Genomic DNA, 14,371 nt, shown 5'->3' on the forward strand with positions numbered 1-14,371 from the left:
ACTGAGCCCAATTTGGAAACTGTAAATACACAAGGTGACACAACAAAAAAGAAAGTGATATAGAAAAATTTTAATTAAGTGGTAATATCGAGGCAATGAGAGCATGGCTGTTTCCATCTTTATACTGTAAGATATCTACCAAAATGTGTTTCATGAGCATATATTACTTATATTAGAATATTAAGTATTTTTGGGGACTCCCCTGGCGGCCCAGTGGTTAAGACTCTACGCTTCCACTGCAGGGGCACGGGTTCAATCCCTGGTTGGGGAACTAAGATCCTGCAGGCTGCGTGGCATGGCCAAAAAAACCAAACAAGAAACAAGGATATTAAATATTTTTTAAGATGCTAAGAATAATTCCATCATGTTAGGTATAATTTTAAACTAATGGGCAAATCCTGGCACAAATACTTCCTGAGTGTGTCTGATACTGCTAGTTGCCTACCTAATATACAAGTTCTTCTCCCTTACCAACCCTGATTGTGTTGTAAATGACAATGTTCTATTCTGAAAGAAAAAAAAAGATATCTCAACACCCCCCGCTTTCAGCTAGGGGTGACGTGTGACATGGTCCTGGCCAATGAGATGTAAGTGGAGTCAGTGGATGGAGAGGCAGAGAAAGCCCTTTCATTTTTATGTCTATCTCCTTCCCTTTTCTTTGTACTTGAAATGAGAATGTACTGGCCGAAGTTCCAGCAGCCTTACTGTGAACATGAAGATGAGAACCACAGCTTAAGGGTGAGGAAACAAAAATCTAAAAAAGAGCCTGAGTTCCTGGTGATATCTCAGAGCAGCCATATCAGTCTTCTTGACAGGCTACCTCCAGACTTCCCATAACATCAGAGAAAATAAACCTCTATCTCATTATTTAGGTTTTCTGCTACATTCAGCCAAATTCAATCCCTAACTGCTACCTACAATAGGTGTGACTTTGGAAGTATTATTTAGCCTTTTGTGCTACATTGAATAATTGGCCCTAATTCTTCACTGCTCCTTGCACGCACACCCTCGTTATGGACTTATGTGGAGTATCCTTCCTTGCCCTTTGATTTTGAGTTTAGCTATATGACCTGCTTTGGCCAATGGGATGTATGGAAGTGACAGTGTATCAAGTTCAGAGTCAAGGCCTTAAGAGACCCCACGTTTCTTCTTTCCCTCTTGAGCTTGTGTCACTGTCATGAGAAGAACATACCCTGGCTAGCTCTTGGGTCCCAGGAGAAGAATGAGAGGCATATGGAGCAGAATTGCCTGAACCAGTCTTTCGGTGAGATGCAGAGCTGTCCAGATGGGCCCAACCTAGATCAGCCCAACTCCAGCCAACCTATAGATGCGTGATAACAAATAAGCATTGTTTTAAACCACTGAGTTTTGGGGTAGCTTATTATACAATATTACTGTGATAATAGTTCATCTGTAAACCTCTCAATGGTCCAAATTTCTCATTTATGAAACAAAGATAATAATAGCATCTACCTCATAGATTTTTAGAATAAAATGAGGGAATCCTTATGAAGCACTTAGCATAGTGTCTGGCATAGCTTAAGGGATCAATACATTTTAGATATGATTATTACCTTTAACACTATTAGACAAGATCAATATGAAAATGTATTTCACACTCCCATGACTTACTGGACTTCCAGTCTTTGTAAAACAAGTTTTTTCTAGTTTTAGCATGGCAGCAATTTAAAAAGAAACATGGAGGAACTAGAGAGCCTCCAAAAAATGATAAGAAGAATCTTGTCAGAAAGAAATGGAAGGAGTTGGATATATTTACCTTAAGAAAAACATGGCCTGAGAACTAGTCTCAGTTTTGTTAGAAGAGAAAGAGGACTTTATGTTGTTTCAGAACACCAGATTACAAATCTACAGACAGTAGTGGATCTAACTTAACATAAAACAAACAGAGTTGAGCAGTTGTGATGGAAGTCATAGGAAAGTGAGCTCCATTTTACTGAATGTTTTTAACTCAAAGATAAATAGGATTACCTTCACGAAATGGCATAGACTTAATTCCTATGATTAAGTGACTTTAAGATGTCAGGGATCAGGGACCATCACACTTTTAAACAGGGGAATATACATATGTGAGTGTGTGTGTTTGTATTTCCCTAAAGTCTTAAGAGCAAATGAGTTGAGCATTTTAGCATGTTTACTAATTTTTGTTGAACAGTGGACAGTGTAAATGTTATCCTTGTTGAGTGCCTGAATTTTGTTGTCTCCCTACAAGGAGTGTTGAGCTTTGGTTTTTTTTAGGCAGTTAAGTTATTTGTGTATCATTTTGATTCCTTTGAAAACTGTGTTTCAGCTGTACTAGGATGAGGCTAGAGTAGTCTTCACTCCAGGGATAATTTTGCCCCACTACTAAGTAATGACTGCTCAGAGGTTTTCACTGAGGACTTCCCACTCTGACTTGTCAGAGCTCAAATGTCTGCCCATCCTCTGTGAGTTCTGGGAATCATTTAGCTTGCAACTCCCTGGTTATTCTTTGATGGGCTGTGTGGATTTTCAATCAATGTATGCACAGCCAAACATTTAGCAAAGACTCAGATTTATGGAGCTGTGGTTTTTTTGTTGTTTTTTTTTTAAAAAAAACTCTGCCCTTCAAATTCCAGCTCCCTCAGCCTCTGGGAATGCTGGTCTCTGTCTCCTCAACTCAGCTAGATCTCTAGTCTCTGTTTGGGTTTATTTTCCGAGTATTCTGGAAATTGCCCCCATGCAGAAAGTTAGGGCAGGCATTCAACCTCATATGCTCCCTTTTTCTCAGGCATCACAGTCCTGTGCTGTCTGTCTTCCAATGTCTGAAAACAGTTGTTTTATATATTTTGTCCAGTTTTCTGGTTGTTTGTGGCAGGAAGTTCAGTTCAGTCCTTGTTATTCCATCATGGTCAGAAGTGGAACTGTGGATAATCTTGGAGAGAGGATAATAGGAAACAGTCATCTAGGAGAGTAGAAAAGTATGCTTAATAGAAAATTTCAGTTCATTGCTGAGAAGAATGGATATTCATCTGAAGGTTACAATCATGAATATAAAGTGAAAGCAATCTGCCAAGTGATGTGACTTTCTTCAGACATTGCTGAGTAGCTCAGGGGCCGCCTGGGAAAAATAGTTTTCCTAGTCCAGAATTGGAGTGTTGCCAGAATAGCTGTTATAATGATAGATCAGGACTTTTAAACCAGCCTCGATCAACAAAAGCAATTTAGCAGTTCTTTAGATATAGCAAAGACCTTACTAAGAAAGTTTCCATTTACTAACAGAAATATATAATGAACATTTGCAAGAGTTTACCAAGTTATTTCACAGATAGTAACAAATGAGTGGTTCCTTACAACAGCGTCACAAGAGCGTGAACTTATTGTTCATTGCATTTTACAAATTCAAGATTCAGAGAGCAAAAAAGACCAGCCTAAGATTACACAGCTACTAAGTCACAGGGCCATCTTAGTTCTATTGCTCAAATCAGTATTTAAAATTTGAAGGGAACTCTTTTAAGATTCTAAGAAAAGTTCTAGACTCTTTCCCCCAGAAAAATGCATAAGGTCCCTAATTTTACATGTAATTTCAGAGAATTCAGATTCTCTGAAACTCATGCAAGTGTCAGTAGATTAAGATTCTCGAATGCACCTGGACAGTGGTTATGTGGATGTTCACTTTATAATTATGTATTCAATGGTGCATATGTTACATTAACGTTTTCTGTATATGCTCTATTTCATAATAAAAAGTAAAGAAAAGGCACAATAATGTAGAACTTCTCTACTTTGGGTTATGCTTTTTGGCTATAGATCATTAAAATAGAGCTGCATCCTGGTTTCCAAAAAATCCTCAAAAGTTAAAAAACATCCAGATCTTGTGCTTTTCACCGTACCTCATTCTTCTTCTCCATTATTATCCATATGTTATGCAATGGTTGGCTACTTTTAAAAGAAAAAAAAAACACAGCCATTGTGTTAGTCTATATAATATATGTGGTATACCAATTTTGAAATGGAGCAAGTCATAGTCTTAGAATTCGCTGACAATTTCCTTTTCCAGTTTAACTTTCCTTCTCCACAAAAATGCTTGCTAATGGAAAGGGAAGCTGAATTTTCAGGGTAATGATGAAAAAGAAACTGTGGCACAAGCAAGACAATACAAGTTGCTCCTTACTGCAGTTTCCCTTAGAAAAAGCATGAACTATTTTCAGTCTACTTCCCACATCCTTTCAGTCAAGAAGATCACAAGATAATTTTTTTAAAATATTTATTTATTTATTCAGTTGCATTGGGTCTTAGTTGCGGCAGGCAGGCTCCTTAGTTGCGGCAGGTGGTCTCCTTAGTTGTGGCTCGCCGGCTCCTTAGTTGCGGCTCACCAGCTCCTTAGTTGTGGCATGCAAACTCTTAGTTGTGGCATGCACGTGGGCTCTAGTTACCAGACCAGGGATCAAACCTGGGCCCCCTGCATTGGGAGCGCAGAGTCTTATCCACTGTGGCGCCAGGGAAGTCCCACAAGATCATTTCTTAATCATCTTCCTGAGAGAGATTCCTCTTTAGAGGTTAGTTACATGGGCACAGATATGAAGAGGCAGAAAAAAAGCAAATTTTGAGTTTCCTGACATAAAAATAGCAAGCTTCTTAAGTTCATTAGGCTGACCCTTAAAAATCTACTTTTCTTTATGATTGTCAATTACCTTTAAAGATAAGATGAATGATGAGCAAAAGCACAAATTATTTTTGTTTCCCACCTTTTTCTCCATCACATGAATCAGCCAGTGGGAAAACAACAAACCTTAAGATCAGATTTTCACAACCTAGATGGGGTTGAGGGGAACCTGAAACACTTACTGCAGATCCCCAAGCATGGGGTCCTGCTCTTTCATGTGCTGCAAGAGAATTGAAATTACAAGAACACAAAATGAAAAAATTAAATCAGTGAATTCTATTAGAATCAAAATCGAGCCTCTAAAAAAAAAGTGAAGGCAAAAGTTTCTTTCTTAAAGGTATTTTCCCCCCAAACCAGGTAAATATCATACACATAAAAAAAAATTTCGTACACATAGTCCTAATGAGGAAAGCGGGATCTAAAGCATAAAAACCTTTGCATTACAGCCTCTGTGGCAGTGATTCTCAACGCTGGAGAGTGAGGGATAGCATATCAGAAATACCATGGGAGCCCCCATGGTAAACGCTGGTATCTTATCTACTTACCTACTCTGTATATGCAGATAATGTTACTAGGTAGCTTTCACCCACCCACTCCCACACCCATATCCCCAGTCCTTACATTAAGAACCAAGTCTTCATTATTGTCTCTTGAATTACTTCAATTCTCTCCATTCCCACTTCTCCTGAATTTATTAAAGCAACTACTTTTTTGGGGGGCTGGGCCTGGATTACTACAGCAGCCAACTAAATGAGCTCCCTGCCTCCAGTCTCGTATCCCTCCAAATCCTTGCCTACACTAAAACGATACTTCAAAAATGGAAATCTGATCAAGTCATTCCCCTGCCTAAAACCTTATGAAGGCTTCTCAGTGGCCTTGGGGTAAAGTCCAAACTCCTTGGCATGGCATACAAGGTGATCATGATCTGATCTCAGCTCAGCCATCCAACCTCAGCTCTCACAACTACCTCCACTCCCCCAAGACCACACTCTTTCTGCTCTCTGGCCATGTTGCATTACTTGCTGGCCTCCAGATCTTTGCACAGAGGTTACTTCCTCTATCTGAATGTCCCTTTTCCCTCTTCACCTGGTTAATTCCTCCATGTTTTCAGAAGCCATGTCTCCTATGAAACTTTCTCTGACCTGTCAATATTGGGTTTAGAGTCCTAAACCTTCACCTCCATCTGATTCCAAAACATTTTCACCATCCCAAGAGGAATGTCCATAGCCCATCCCCGCAGTACATACACCTGACAGAGCTCTCAGTACTCTTGGGGAGTCTATTTTCTTGTCTGTCTCCCCGACCAGACCACAAGCTCCTGGAAGGCAGGGAAGATATTTTGTGGAATCCCCAGCATCCCTAAGAACAGAGCCTGGGATGTAATGCTCACACCAGACGATCTGGGTTAGGGAGGTGAGTTTAGGAGTGGGCGAGTGAAAAAAAAGAGAAATTTTAGATGGCTTTAATGTCTTTACTGAAAAGTTAGCATGATTTTGGAAGGAATTACAATTTTGGAGGGAAAAGAGGGGGCATTTAAATGAGAGGTCTTCAGAAGATCTTCCTCTGACATAACTTTTGACTCTCATGCTTTAGGATGTCTTACCTACCTCCAAGTACCCCTTTAAACATCCCCAGGAAGAGAGGATGCTTAGTCTTCTCTCCTTCCATCCATGCCTCAAACTAGAGTCGGCAGTTTCCAATGATGCCTGGGCTTCAGAAGGTGGGCACTGACTGAGTTACAGATCCCTAGACTTACAGGAAGAGCAGGTGTTGGAGGTGGGCATGAGGCCTGGGGATTGGGCTCCAGACTGAATTTCATCTTTGTGCTTCCCTCTCCCTCTGAAGGGCACTATAGCATGGCTCCCAAGGACAAACTTCAATTTTGTACAGTCTAAACCCTTATTAAAGAAATAATATTTTCAGGCTCACAGACATAGAAAACAAACTTATGGTTACCAAAGGGGAAAGGGGGGGAGGGATAAATTAGGAGTTTGGGATTAACAGATACACACTACTATATATAAAATAGATAAACAATAAAGACCTACCGTACAGCACAGGGAACTATATTCAATATCTTGTAATAACTTATAATGGAAAAGAATCTGAAAAAGAATATATATACATTTGATTCACTTTGCTGTACACCTGAAACTAACACGACATTGTAAATCAACTATACTACAATTTTTAAAAAAGAAATAATTTTTTTTTCTCAATTATCAAGGAACTCACCTTGTTCTGTAGTCCATAAGTCCTCATTTTTTTGAGGAGGAATTTTTTTGACCCTCTTCCAGCTTTGCTGAAATTGTAAAAGAGCTGCATTCCACTTTTAGCAGCTATTTTCTTGTGGCCAGATAATGGCCCAAAATTCCATCAGATTATTTTAAGACAGTTGTCCCTCCAATGGGGAGGGTTGGACTGCCAATTCCTCCTGGCACACTGCAAGTATATTCCGTAACATCTTACGGAAAAACCCAAAATAACTTTTTGGCCAACCCAATAGAAAGCTAGTAATAGGTCACCTGAATTTCTCACCTGCACTCCAAGCTCATTATCTCTAACACTAATCTTCTCTCCAAGCCCATCCCACTCTTGGCATTCTTTGTTGGGATGAGTTGTCACCGATTTAATAACAGGCCCAGTGACTGAAGCAGCCCGGAACCTGCTTCAGGTAATCTTCCTTCTCTCCCTCTGTCACCCTTCACACGCAGTCTTGTCACTAAGCCAGCCCCTTCTACCTTCTTAGCCTGTCTGATGTCCATTCCCTTCCCTAATTACTTCCCTAGTTACTATGTTTGGAGGTCTCTTAAATGTTTCATCTGCTTCTAGTCTGCCCCCCTCCCAAATGCAAGGCTGATCAAGTAATTCCCTATGTACAGCTTTTTGAAGATTTCCCACTACCTACAACAGAAAATTCAGTCCCCCTAGAATGGGATGGAAGTTTCTCCTTGATCTGGCCTCATCTCTAGACCTGCACTGTCCAATCTGGTAGCCACCAACCACATGCATCTGTTTTTAAAGTAGTTAAAATTACATGAAATTTAAAATTTAATTCTTCAGTTGCACTAGCAACATGTGGTTAGTGGCTACCATATTTGACAGTGAAGATATAGAACTTTTCCATCATTGCAGAAAGTTCTATTGGCACTCATGCCTGCTGTACCTCAACTCGAACTTCCAAATGACTCTCACCCTTGAGCATTCTGTGCTTTGGCTAAAGCAACTTCCTTTAATTAGAATACTTGCCCTACCCAACTGTGACTTTCAAGACACAGTTCAAATGTCACCCTATTCAGTGAAGTCATTCCTAACCAAATCTCCCACCTACACATGGTTGGTCACTTCCCTCTTTGGGCCTCCACTGCACTTTATGCAGACCTCTACCCTAGAGCCCCAACACTCCTTGTCACTTATTGGTGTTCATGTCTGTTTCCCTTGAATACAGTGTGAGCTTGAGGGGTGAGGCAGGGGCCTACCAATCTTACTCATCTTTGTGTTCCAGGCTCCTAGACCAATGCCTGACATATAATACACACTCAGTAACAATTATTGTGAATGAATACATATTACAAATAAATATTCTTAAGGTCAAGAGTCTATCAGTCTTCATAAACAGCTAATACTCCAATTTAAATCCTTCACTGATAGGTAAAAACCTTGAAGAAGAAATATATTGTCATTCAGGTCATCAAAATACATCAAAAGGATATCCTCTCCTAAATCACAGTCTCATGCTAGAGCTGTGTTCCATTTAAAATTAAGCCATGAGCAGTATGACAGTTTGAGTGGGTAACTGAAGTGGTTTGACAGGTGTACCAAGATGAGCCCGACTGCACAAGGAAGCAATTCTGGCTTCAACAATTATTAGATACACACCTACAATATTAAAAGCATGAAAGTTTGGCCGGCATTTAAATATTTATTAAGTGCCTAGTATAAAAACAGTTTATCGGGACAAAAAAACACACAACCCAATAGAAAAATGGGCAGAAGACCTAAAGAGACATTTCTCCTAAGAAGACATACAGATGGCCATTAGGCACATGAAAAGATGCTCAGCATCGCTGATTATTAGAGAAATGCAAAATCAAAAATACAATGAGGGGACTTCCCTGGTGGCACAGTGGTTAAGAATCTGCCTGCCAATGCAGGGGACACAGGTTCAAGCCCTGGTCCAGGAAGATCCCACATGCCGTGGAGCAACTAAGCCTGTGTGCCACAACTACTGAGCCTGTGCTCTAGAGCCCGCAAGCCACAACTACTGAGCCCGTGTGCCACAGCTACTGAGGCCCGTGTGCCTAGAGCCCATGCTCCGCAACAAGAGAAGCTACCGCAATGAGAAAGCCACACAACACAATGAAGAGTAGCCTCCGCTCGCCGCAACTAGAGAAAGCCCACACACAGCAATGAAGACCCAATGCAGCTGAAAATAAATAAATAAATGAATAAATTTATATTTTAAAAAAAGTCTACGAATAACAAATGCTGGAGAGGGTGTGGAGAAAAGGGAACCCTCCTACACTGTTCATGGGAATGTAAATTGGTGCAGCCACTATGGAGAACAGTATGGAGGCTTCTCAAAAAACTAAAAATAGAGTTGCCATATGATCCTGCAATCCCACTCCTGGGCATATATTCAGACAAAACTATAATTTGAAAAGAACCCATGTTCATAGCAGCACTATTTACAATAGCCAAGACATGGAAACTATCTAAATGTCTACTGACAGATGAATGGATAAGGAAGATGTGGTATACACACACACACACCCACACACACATATATACACACAATGGAATATTACTCAGCCATAAAAAAGAATGAAATAATGCCATTTGCAGTAACATGGATGGACCTAGAGATTATCATACTAAGCGAAGTAAGAAAAAGACAAATACCATATAATACCTCCTATATGTGGAATCTAAAATATGACACAAATGAACATATCTACAAAACAGAAACAGACTCACAGACATAGAAAACAGACTTGTGGTTGCCAAGGGGTAGGGTAGGGAAGGAGTGGGAGTTTGGGATTAGTAGATGCAAACTATTATACATAGGATGGATAAAAAACAAGGTCCTACTGTATAACACAGGGAACTATATTCAGTATCCTGTGATAAACCATAATGGAAAAGAATATGAAAAAGAACATATATATGTATAACCAAATCACTTCACTGTACAGCAGAAATTAACACAACATTGTAAATCAACTATACTTCAATAAAATTATTTTTAAAAATAGTTTAGTGGGACACTTCCCATTATAAAAGTAACATATTATCTTTATGGAAATCTGGGGGTGATAAAACTCCATCACTTACAGTTTCATTAACAAAGGCTGATATTGTTAACATATTTGTGTAATTATTTATTCTGTATTTATCCATGTATGTATGTTTTATATTCTTATCATACCTTATATTATTCTTTTTTTAACATCTTTATTGGAGTATAATTGCTTTACAATTAGTGTTAGTTTCTGCTGTATAACAAAGTGAATCAGCTATACATATACATATATCCCCATATCTCCTCCCTCTTTCATATCCCTCCCACCCTCCCTGACCCACCCCTCTAGGTGGTCACAAAGCACCGAGCTGATCTCCCTGTGCTATGCAGCTGCTTCCCACTAGCTATTTTACATTTGGTAGTGTATATATGTCCATGCCACTCTCTCACTTCATCCCAGCTTACCCTTCCCCCTCCCCGCATCCTCAAGTCCATTCTCTACATCTGCGTCTTTATTCTTGTCCTGCCCCTAGGCTCTTCAGAACCATTTTTTAAATCAAATCTTCTTAAATAAATGGGCCAATGTTTAGGTTGTCTATTCTATTCCATTGGTCTATTGGGTGATCCCTAAACCAATACCACACTGTTTTAATTGAAATATTTGTATGATAAGGCTATGCATCTGATAGGCATCATCCCCCTGCCTGATTCTTCCTCAGGAGTATCTTAGGTTATATAATGAGTTAACGATAGCCCCTGTTTATTGGCCCTTATGTTGTTTACTTCTTCACAATATGCTTGGACTATTAGCTCAAAGCCTGCCAGTGCCAAACTCAAATTCTTACACATCCAATTGCATTAAATAGAGCCCAAACAAGCATATTTTTTAGCCATTTAGAGCCTGCCTGCCTCTCACAAAACTGCAACTAATATCTGCTAGCCATAGATAAGACAAACATTGTAGCTGTAAAAGACCCCAAACCATTGCTGCCTGTCTTAGCTCAGGCAGCTACAGCAAAATACAGGCTGGGTGGCTTAAACAAAAGGCGTTTATTTCTCATAGTTCTAGAGGCTGAGAAGTCCAAGATCAAGGTGCTAGCCTGGTCAGGTTCTGGTGAGAGCTCTCTTTCTGGTTTGCAGACATTCCTGGTGTCCACATATCAAGGGTGGAGAGGCAGCAAGCCCTTTGATGTCTCTTCTTATAAGGGCACTAATGCCATCATAGGAGCTCCACCCTCATGACCTTATCTGAACCTAATACCTCCCAAAGGCTCTGCTTCCCAGTACTATCATATTAGGTGTTAGGGCTTCAACATAAGAATTTGTGGAGGACAAAACATTCAGTCCATAACACTGCCCTTCAGAACTCTCTGACCAGAGATGTCTCTCATTGCTGAAGGACATCATCTAGATCTGTAAGTCCCTCTCCGATTCCCCTCGGCCCTTGACTTCCTTTGCCCTCATCCTCCTTCTATTCTTGGACTTTGCTCTTCCTTATGAATTTTAGGATCATCTTTTCATGTCCCAGAAAAAAACTTATTGGGATAGTTATTGGAATTGTTTTGAATCTATAGATCTATTTGGGCAGCATGTTTAAATCCTTTTATCCTTTAAATTTTCTATTACTGAACATAAAATGTCTCATACATTTTGGCCTTAACTCTCTTTCAATAAAGTTTTAAGTTTTTATTCATAGAAGACTTGAACATCTTTTGTTATATTCTGATTGTTTGTGGCCAGTATGGAAAATTACATTGGTTTTTGTGCGTTGATTTTTGCTAAACTCTCTTATTAATTCTACTAATTTATTTGTAGATTCTCGGCTTTTCTAAGTATGCGATGATATCATATGCCAAGAATGACTGTTTTATTTCTTCCTTTCTTATACATTTACTTATTTTTTTAAAATTTATTTTATTTATTTATTTTTGGCTGCGTTGGGTCTTCGTTGCTGTGAGCGGGCTTTCTCTAGTTGTGGCGAGCAGGGGTTACTCTTCCTTGCGGTGTGCGGGTTTCTCATTTCGGGTCTTCTCTTGTTGTGGAGCACCGTCTCTAGGCACGCGGGCTCAGTAGCTGTGGCTCGCGGGCTCAGTAGTTGTGGCACACGGGCTTAGTTGCTCCGTGGCATGTGGGATCTTCCCAGACCAGGGCTCGAACCCGCATCCCCTGCATTGGCAGGCTGATTCTTAACCACTATGCCACCAGGGATGCCCCCTACATTTACTTAATTTTTAATTAATATACTTTATTTTATTTTTAAAAAGGCTTTTTAAGAGCAGTTTTAGGTTGATAGCAAAATTGAAAGGAAGATACAGAGATTTCCCAATTAGACTTTCTTTTTTAGAGAGGCATTAGGTTTACAGAAAAATGGAGCAGAAAGTTTAGAGAGTTCTCATATACTCCTCACTCCACCCCCCAGTTTCCCCTACATCTTGCATTTGTGTGGTGTATTTGTTACAACAGATGAGCCCATACTGATACAATATTACTAACTAAAGTCCATGTTTGCATTAGGGTTCACTGTGTTGTGTATTCTACAGCTTTTGACAAATGGATAATAACATGTATCCACCATTACACTATCACACAGAATAGTTTCACTGCCCTAAAACTCCCATGTACTCCACCTACTATGCCTCCCTCTCCCCTCCTCCAGCTCCCTCCTCTTATCCCCTCCCCCAGCCCCTGACAACCATTGATCTTTTTTTTCTGTCTCTCTAGGTTTACCTTTTCCAGAGTGTCATATAGTTGGAATCATATAGCATGTAGGCTTTTCTGACTGGCTTCTTTCACTTAACGATATGCATATAAGTTTCCTCCATCTCTTTTCCTGGCTTGATAGCTTGATTTCTTTTTAGCATTGAATAATGATGAAAGAAATGTTCACATATTGAGGCACAGGGAAAGTCATCCTGGCTTATACATAATTTAACTTGAACTTTATGCTAACGAAAACAGCCTGTTTGAAGCCTATCAAACAGACACTGTACATCTGCTTTAAAGAGAAGGGCACCTTGACCAGAAGTAAAGAATGTCCCTGTTAAAAATAAAGTTAAATGTCTCCCTTCCTTGGATGCCAATGATGGTACTCCTTTGATGATAAGACTTCTTTCCCAGGTGCCAAGGCCATACTGACCAGTTGTGTACATGCTGATCTGTTCTTTTGAAAACTTGAAGGACTCCATCTCTGACTTGTTTGATGTTCTTTATTCTGACAAGATATAAAACTATGGTGAAAACCATGCTTCTCCAGAGCAGTTCCTCAGAGATATCTGAGAGGCTGTCTTCCGGGCTACAGTCCTCAGTTTGGCTCAAATAAAACTCTTTTCTATTCCTATTATAGATTGTTTATTGATTATTTCCATCAACAACAGTAATATTCCATTATCTGGATGTACCACAGTTTGCTTACCCATTCATCCATTGAAGGATATCTTGTTTGCTTCTGAGTTTTTGCAATTATGAATAAACCTGCTATAAACATTTGTGTGCAGATTTTGTGTAGATAGATAAAAGTTTTCAACTCTTGTCCTTTTCTCATCGAAACAAACTTCACAGTGATAGTTTTGGACAGGAGGGCCAGGAGCACTGCACAGTACTGGAACCAGAGGTGGCATGGGGACAAGTTCTTTAGGGGCAGCCTCCTTCCCCAATAAATACACCTAAGTAGAAAGAGCAGCGAGCTATGCGAATGCAGCTTCTAGAAAAGTCCTCAGCTCCTTCCAATATGTTGCTGCTCTAGCCAGTCCGATACAGAACATTCTGAGTATGACCAGTGTAATAAGTCAGAGAGTCCATAGGGCGTGCTGGGAAGGGAGAGTTAGGACTGGTCTACAACAGAGGAAGACAAATATCATATGACATCACTTATGTGTGGAATCTAAAAAAATGATACAAATGAACTTATTTACAAAACAGAAATAGACCCACAGACATAGAAAACAAATTTATGGTTACCAAAGGGGAAGGGAGGGAGGGATAAATTAGGAGTCTGGGATTAGCAGATACACACCACTATGTATAAAATAGGTTAAACAACAAGGACCTACTGTATAGCACAGGGAACTACTCTCAGTATCTTGTAATAACCTATAATGGAAAAGAATCTGAAAAAGAACGGAATCACTTTGTTGTGCACTTGAAACTAACACAACATTGTAAATTAACTGTACTTCAATAAAAAAACTTTTTTAAACACTAAAAAAATTAAAAAGACTGGTCTACAGAGGCAAAAGTGGAATTGACAGACTAAGTAACCTCTCTGGTTTCCTCATTTTAGAAAACCATAAGAGGAGGTGTATGAACAGAGGAGCCCTAAGTAAACCCTCAGCCCTGTAATTCTGTTATTTTAAATCTACAGTGGCCTAGATTTGCTCCATTTGTGGACTTTCTCCAGCAGCACCCTGGAACAGAAAACTGTAGCAAAGCTCAAGCTGAGGTGGAGAAATGATAGGGGACAGTGGGTTGAGCTGACCAGGGTATATATA

General features: G+C 39.8%; 2 protein-coding genes across 2 annotated transcripts in view; both read right to left on the minus strand.

The window, feature by feature from the left end:
• CFAP206 (cilia and flagella associated protein 206) overlaps positions 1–2,847 on the minus strand; it is a 38,092-nt gene extending 35,245 nt beyond the window's left edge. The window contains exons 1-2 of the mRNA XM_082473942.1: positions 2,745–2,847; positions 1,193–1,321 (exon numbers count right to left, since the gene is read on the minus strand). Coding sequence (XP_082330068.1) covers positions 1,193–1,321; positions 2,745–2,771 — 156 coding nt within the window. The 5' untranslated portion in view covers positions 2,772–2,847. The remainder of the gene's footprint in view (positions 1–1,192; positions 1,322–2,744) is intronic.
• LOC309666530 (uncharacterized protein C6orf163 homolog) overlaps positions 2,564–14,371 on the minus strand; it is a 55,553-nt gene continuing 43,745 nt past the window's right edge. Inside the window, 3 exon segments of the mRNA XM_082474021.1 lie at positions 2,564–2,911; positions 6,691–6,747; positions 6,878–13,715. The gene's annotated coding sequence lies outside the window, so the exon portion shown is untranslated.

Source organism: Balaenoptera physalus (assembly GCF_965194825.1).
Source record: "Balaenoptera physalus genome assembly, chromosome: 9".
Taxonomy (NCBI): Eukaryota; Metazoa; Chordata; class Mammalia; order Artiodactyla; family Balaenopteridae; genus Balaenoptera; species Balaenoptera physalus.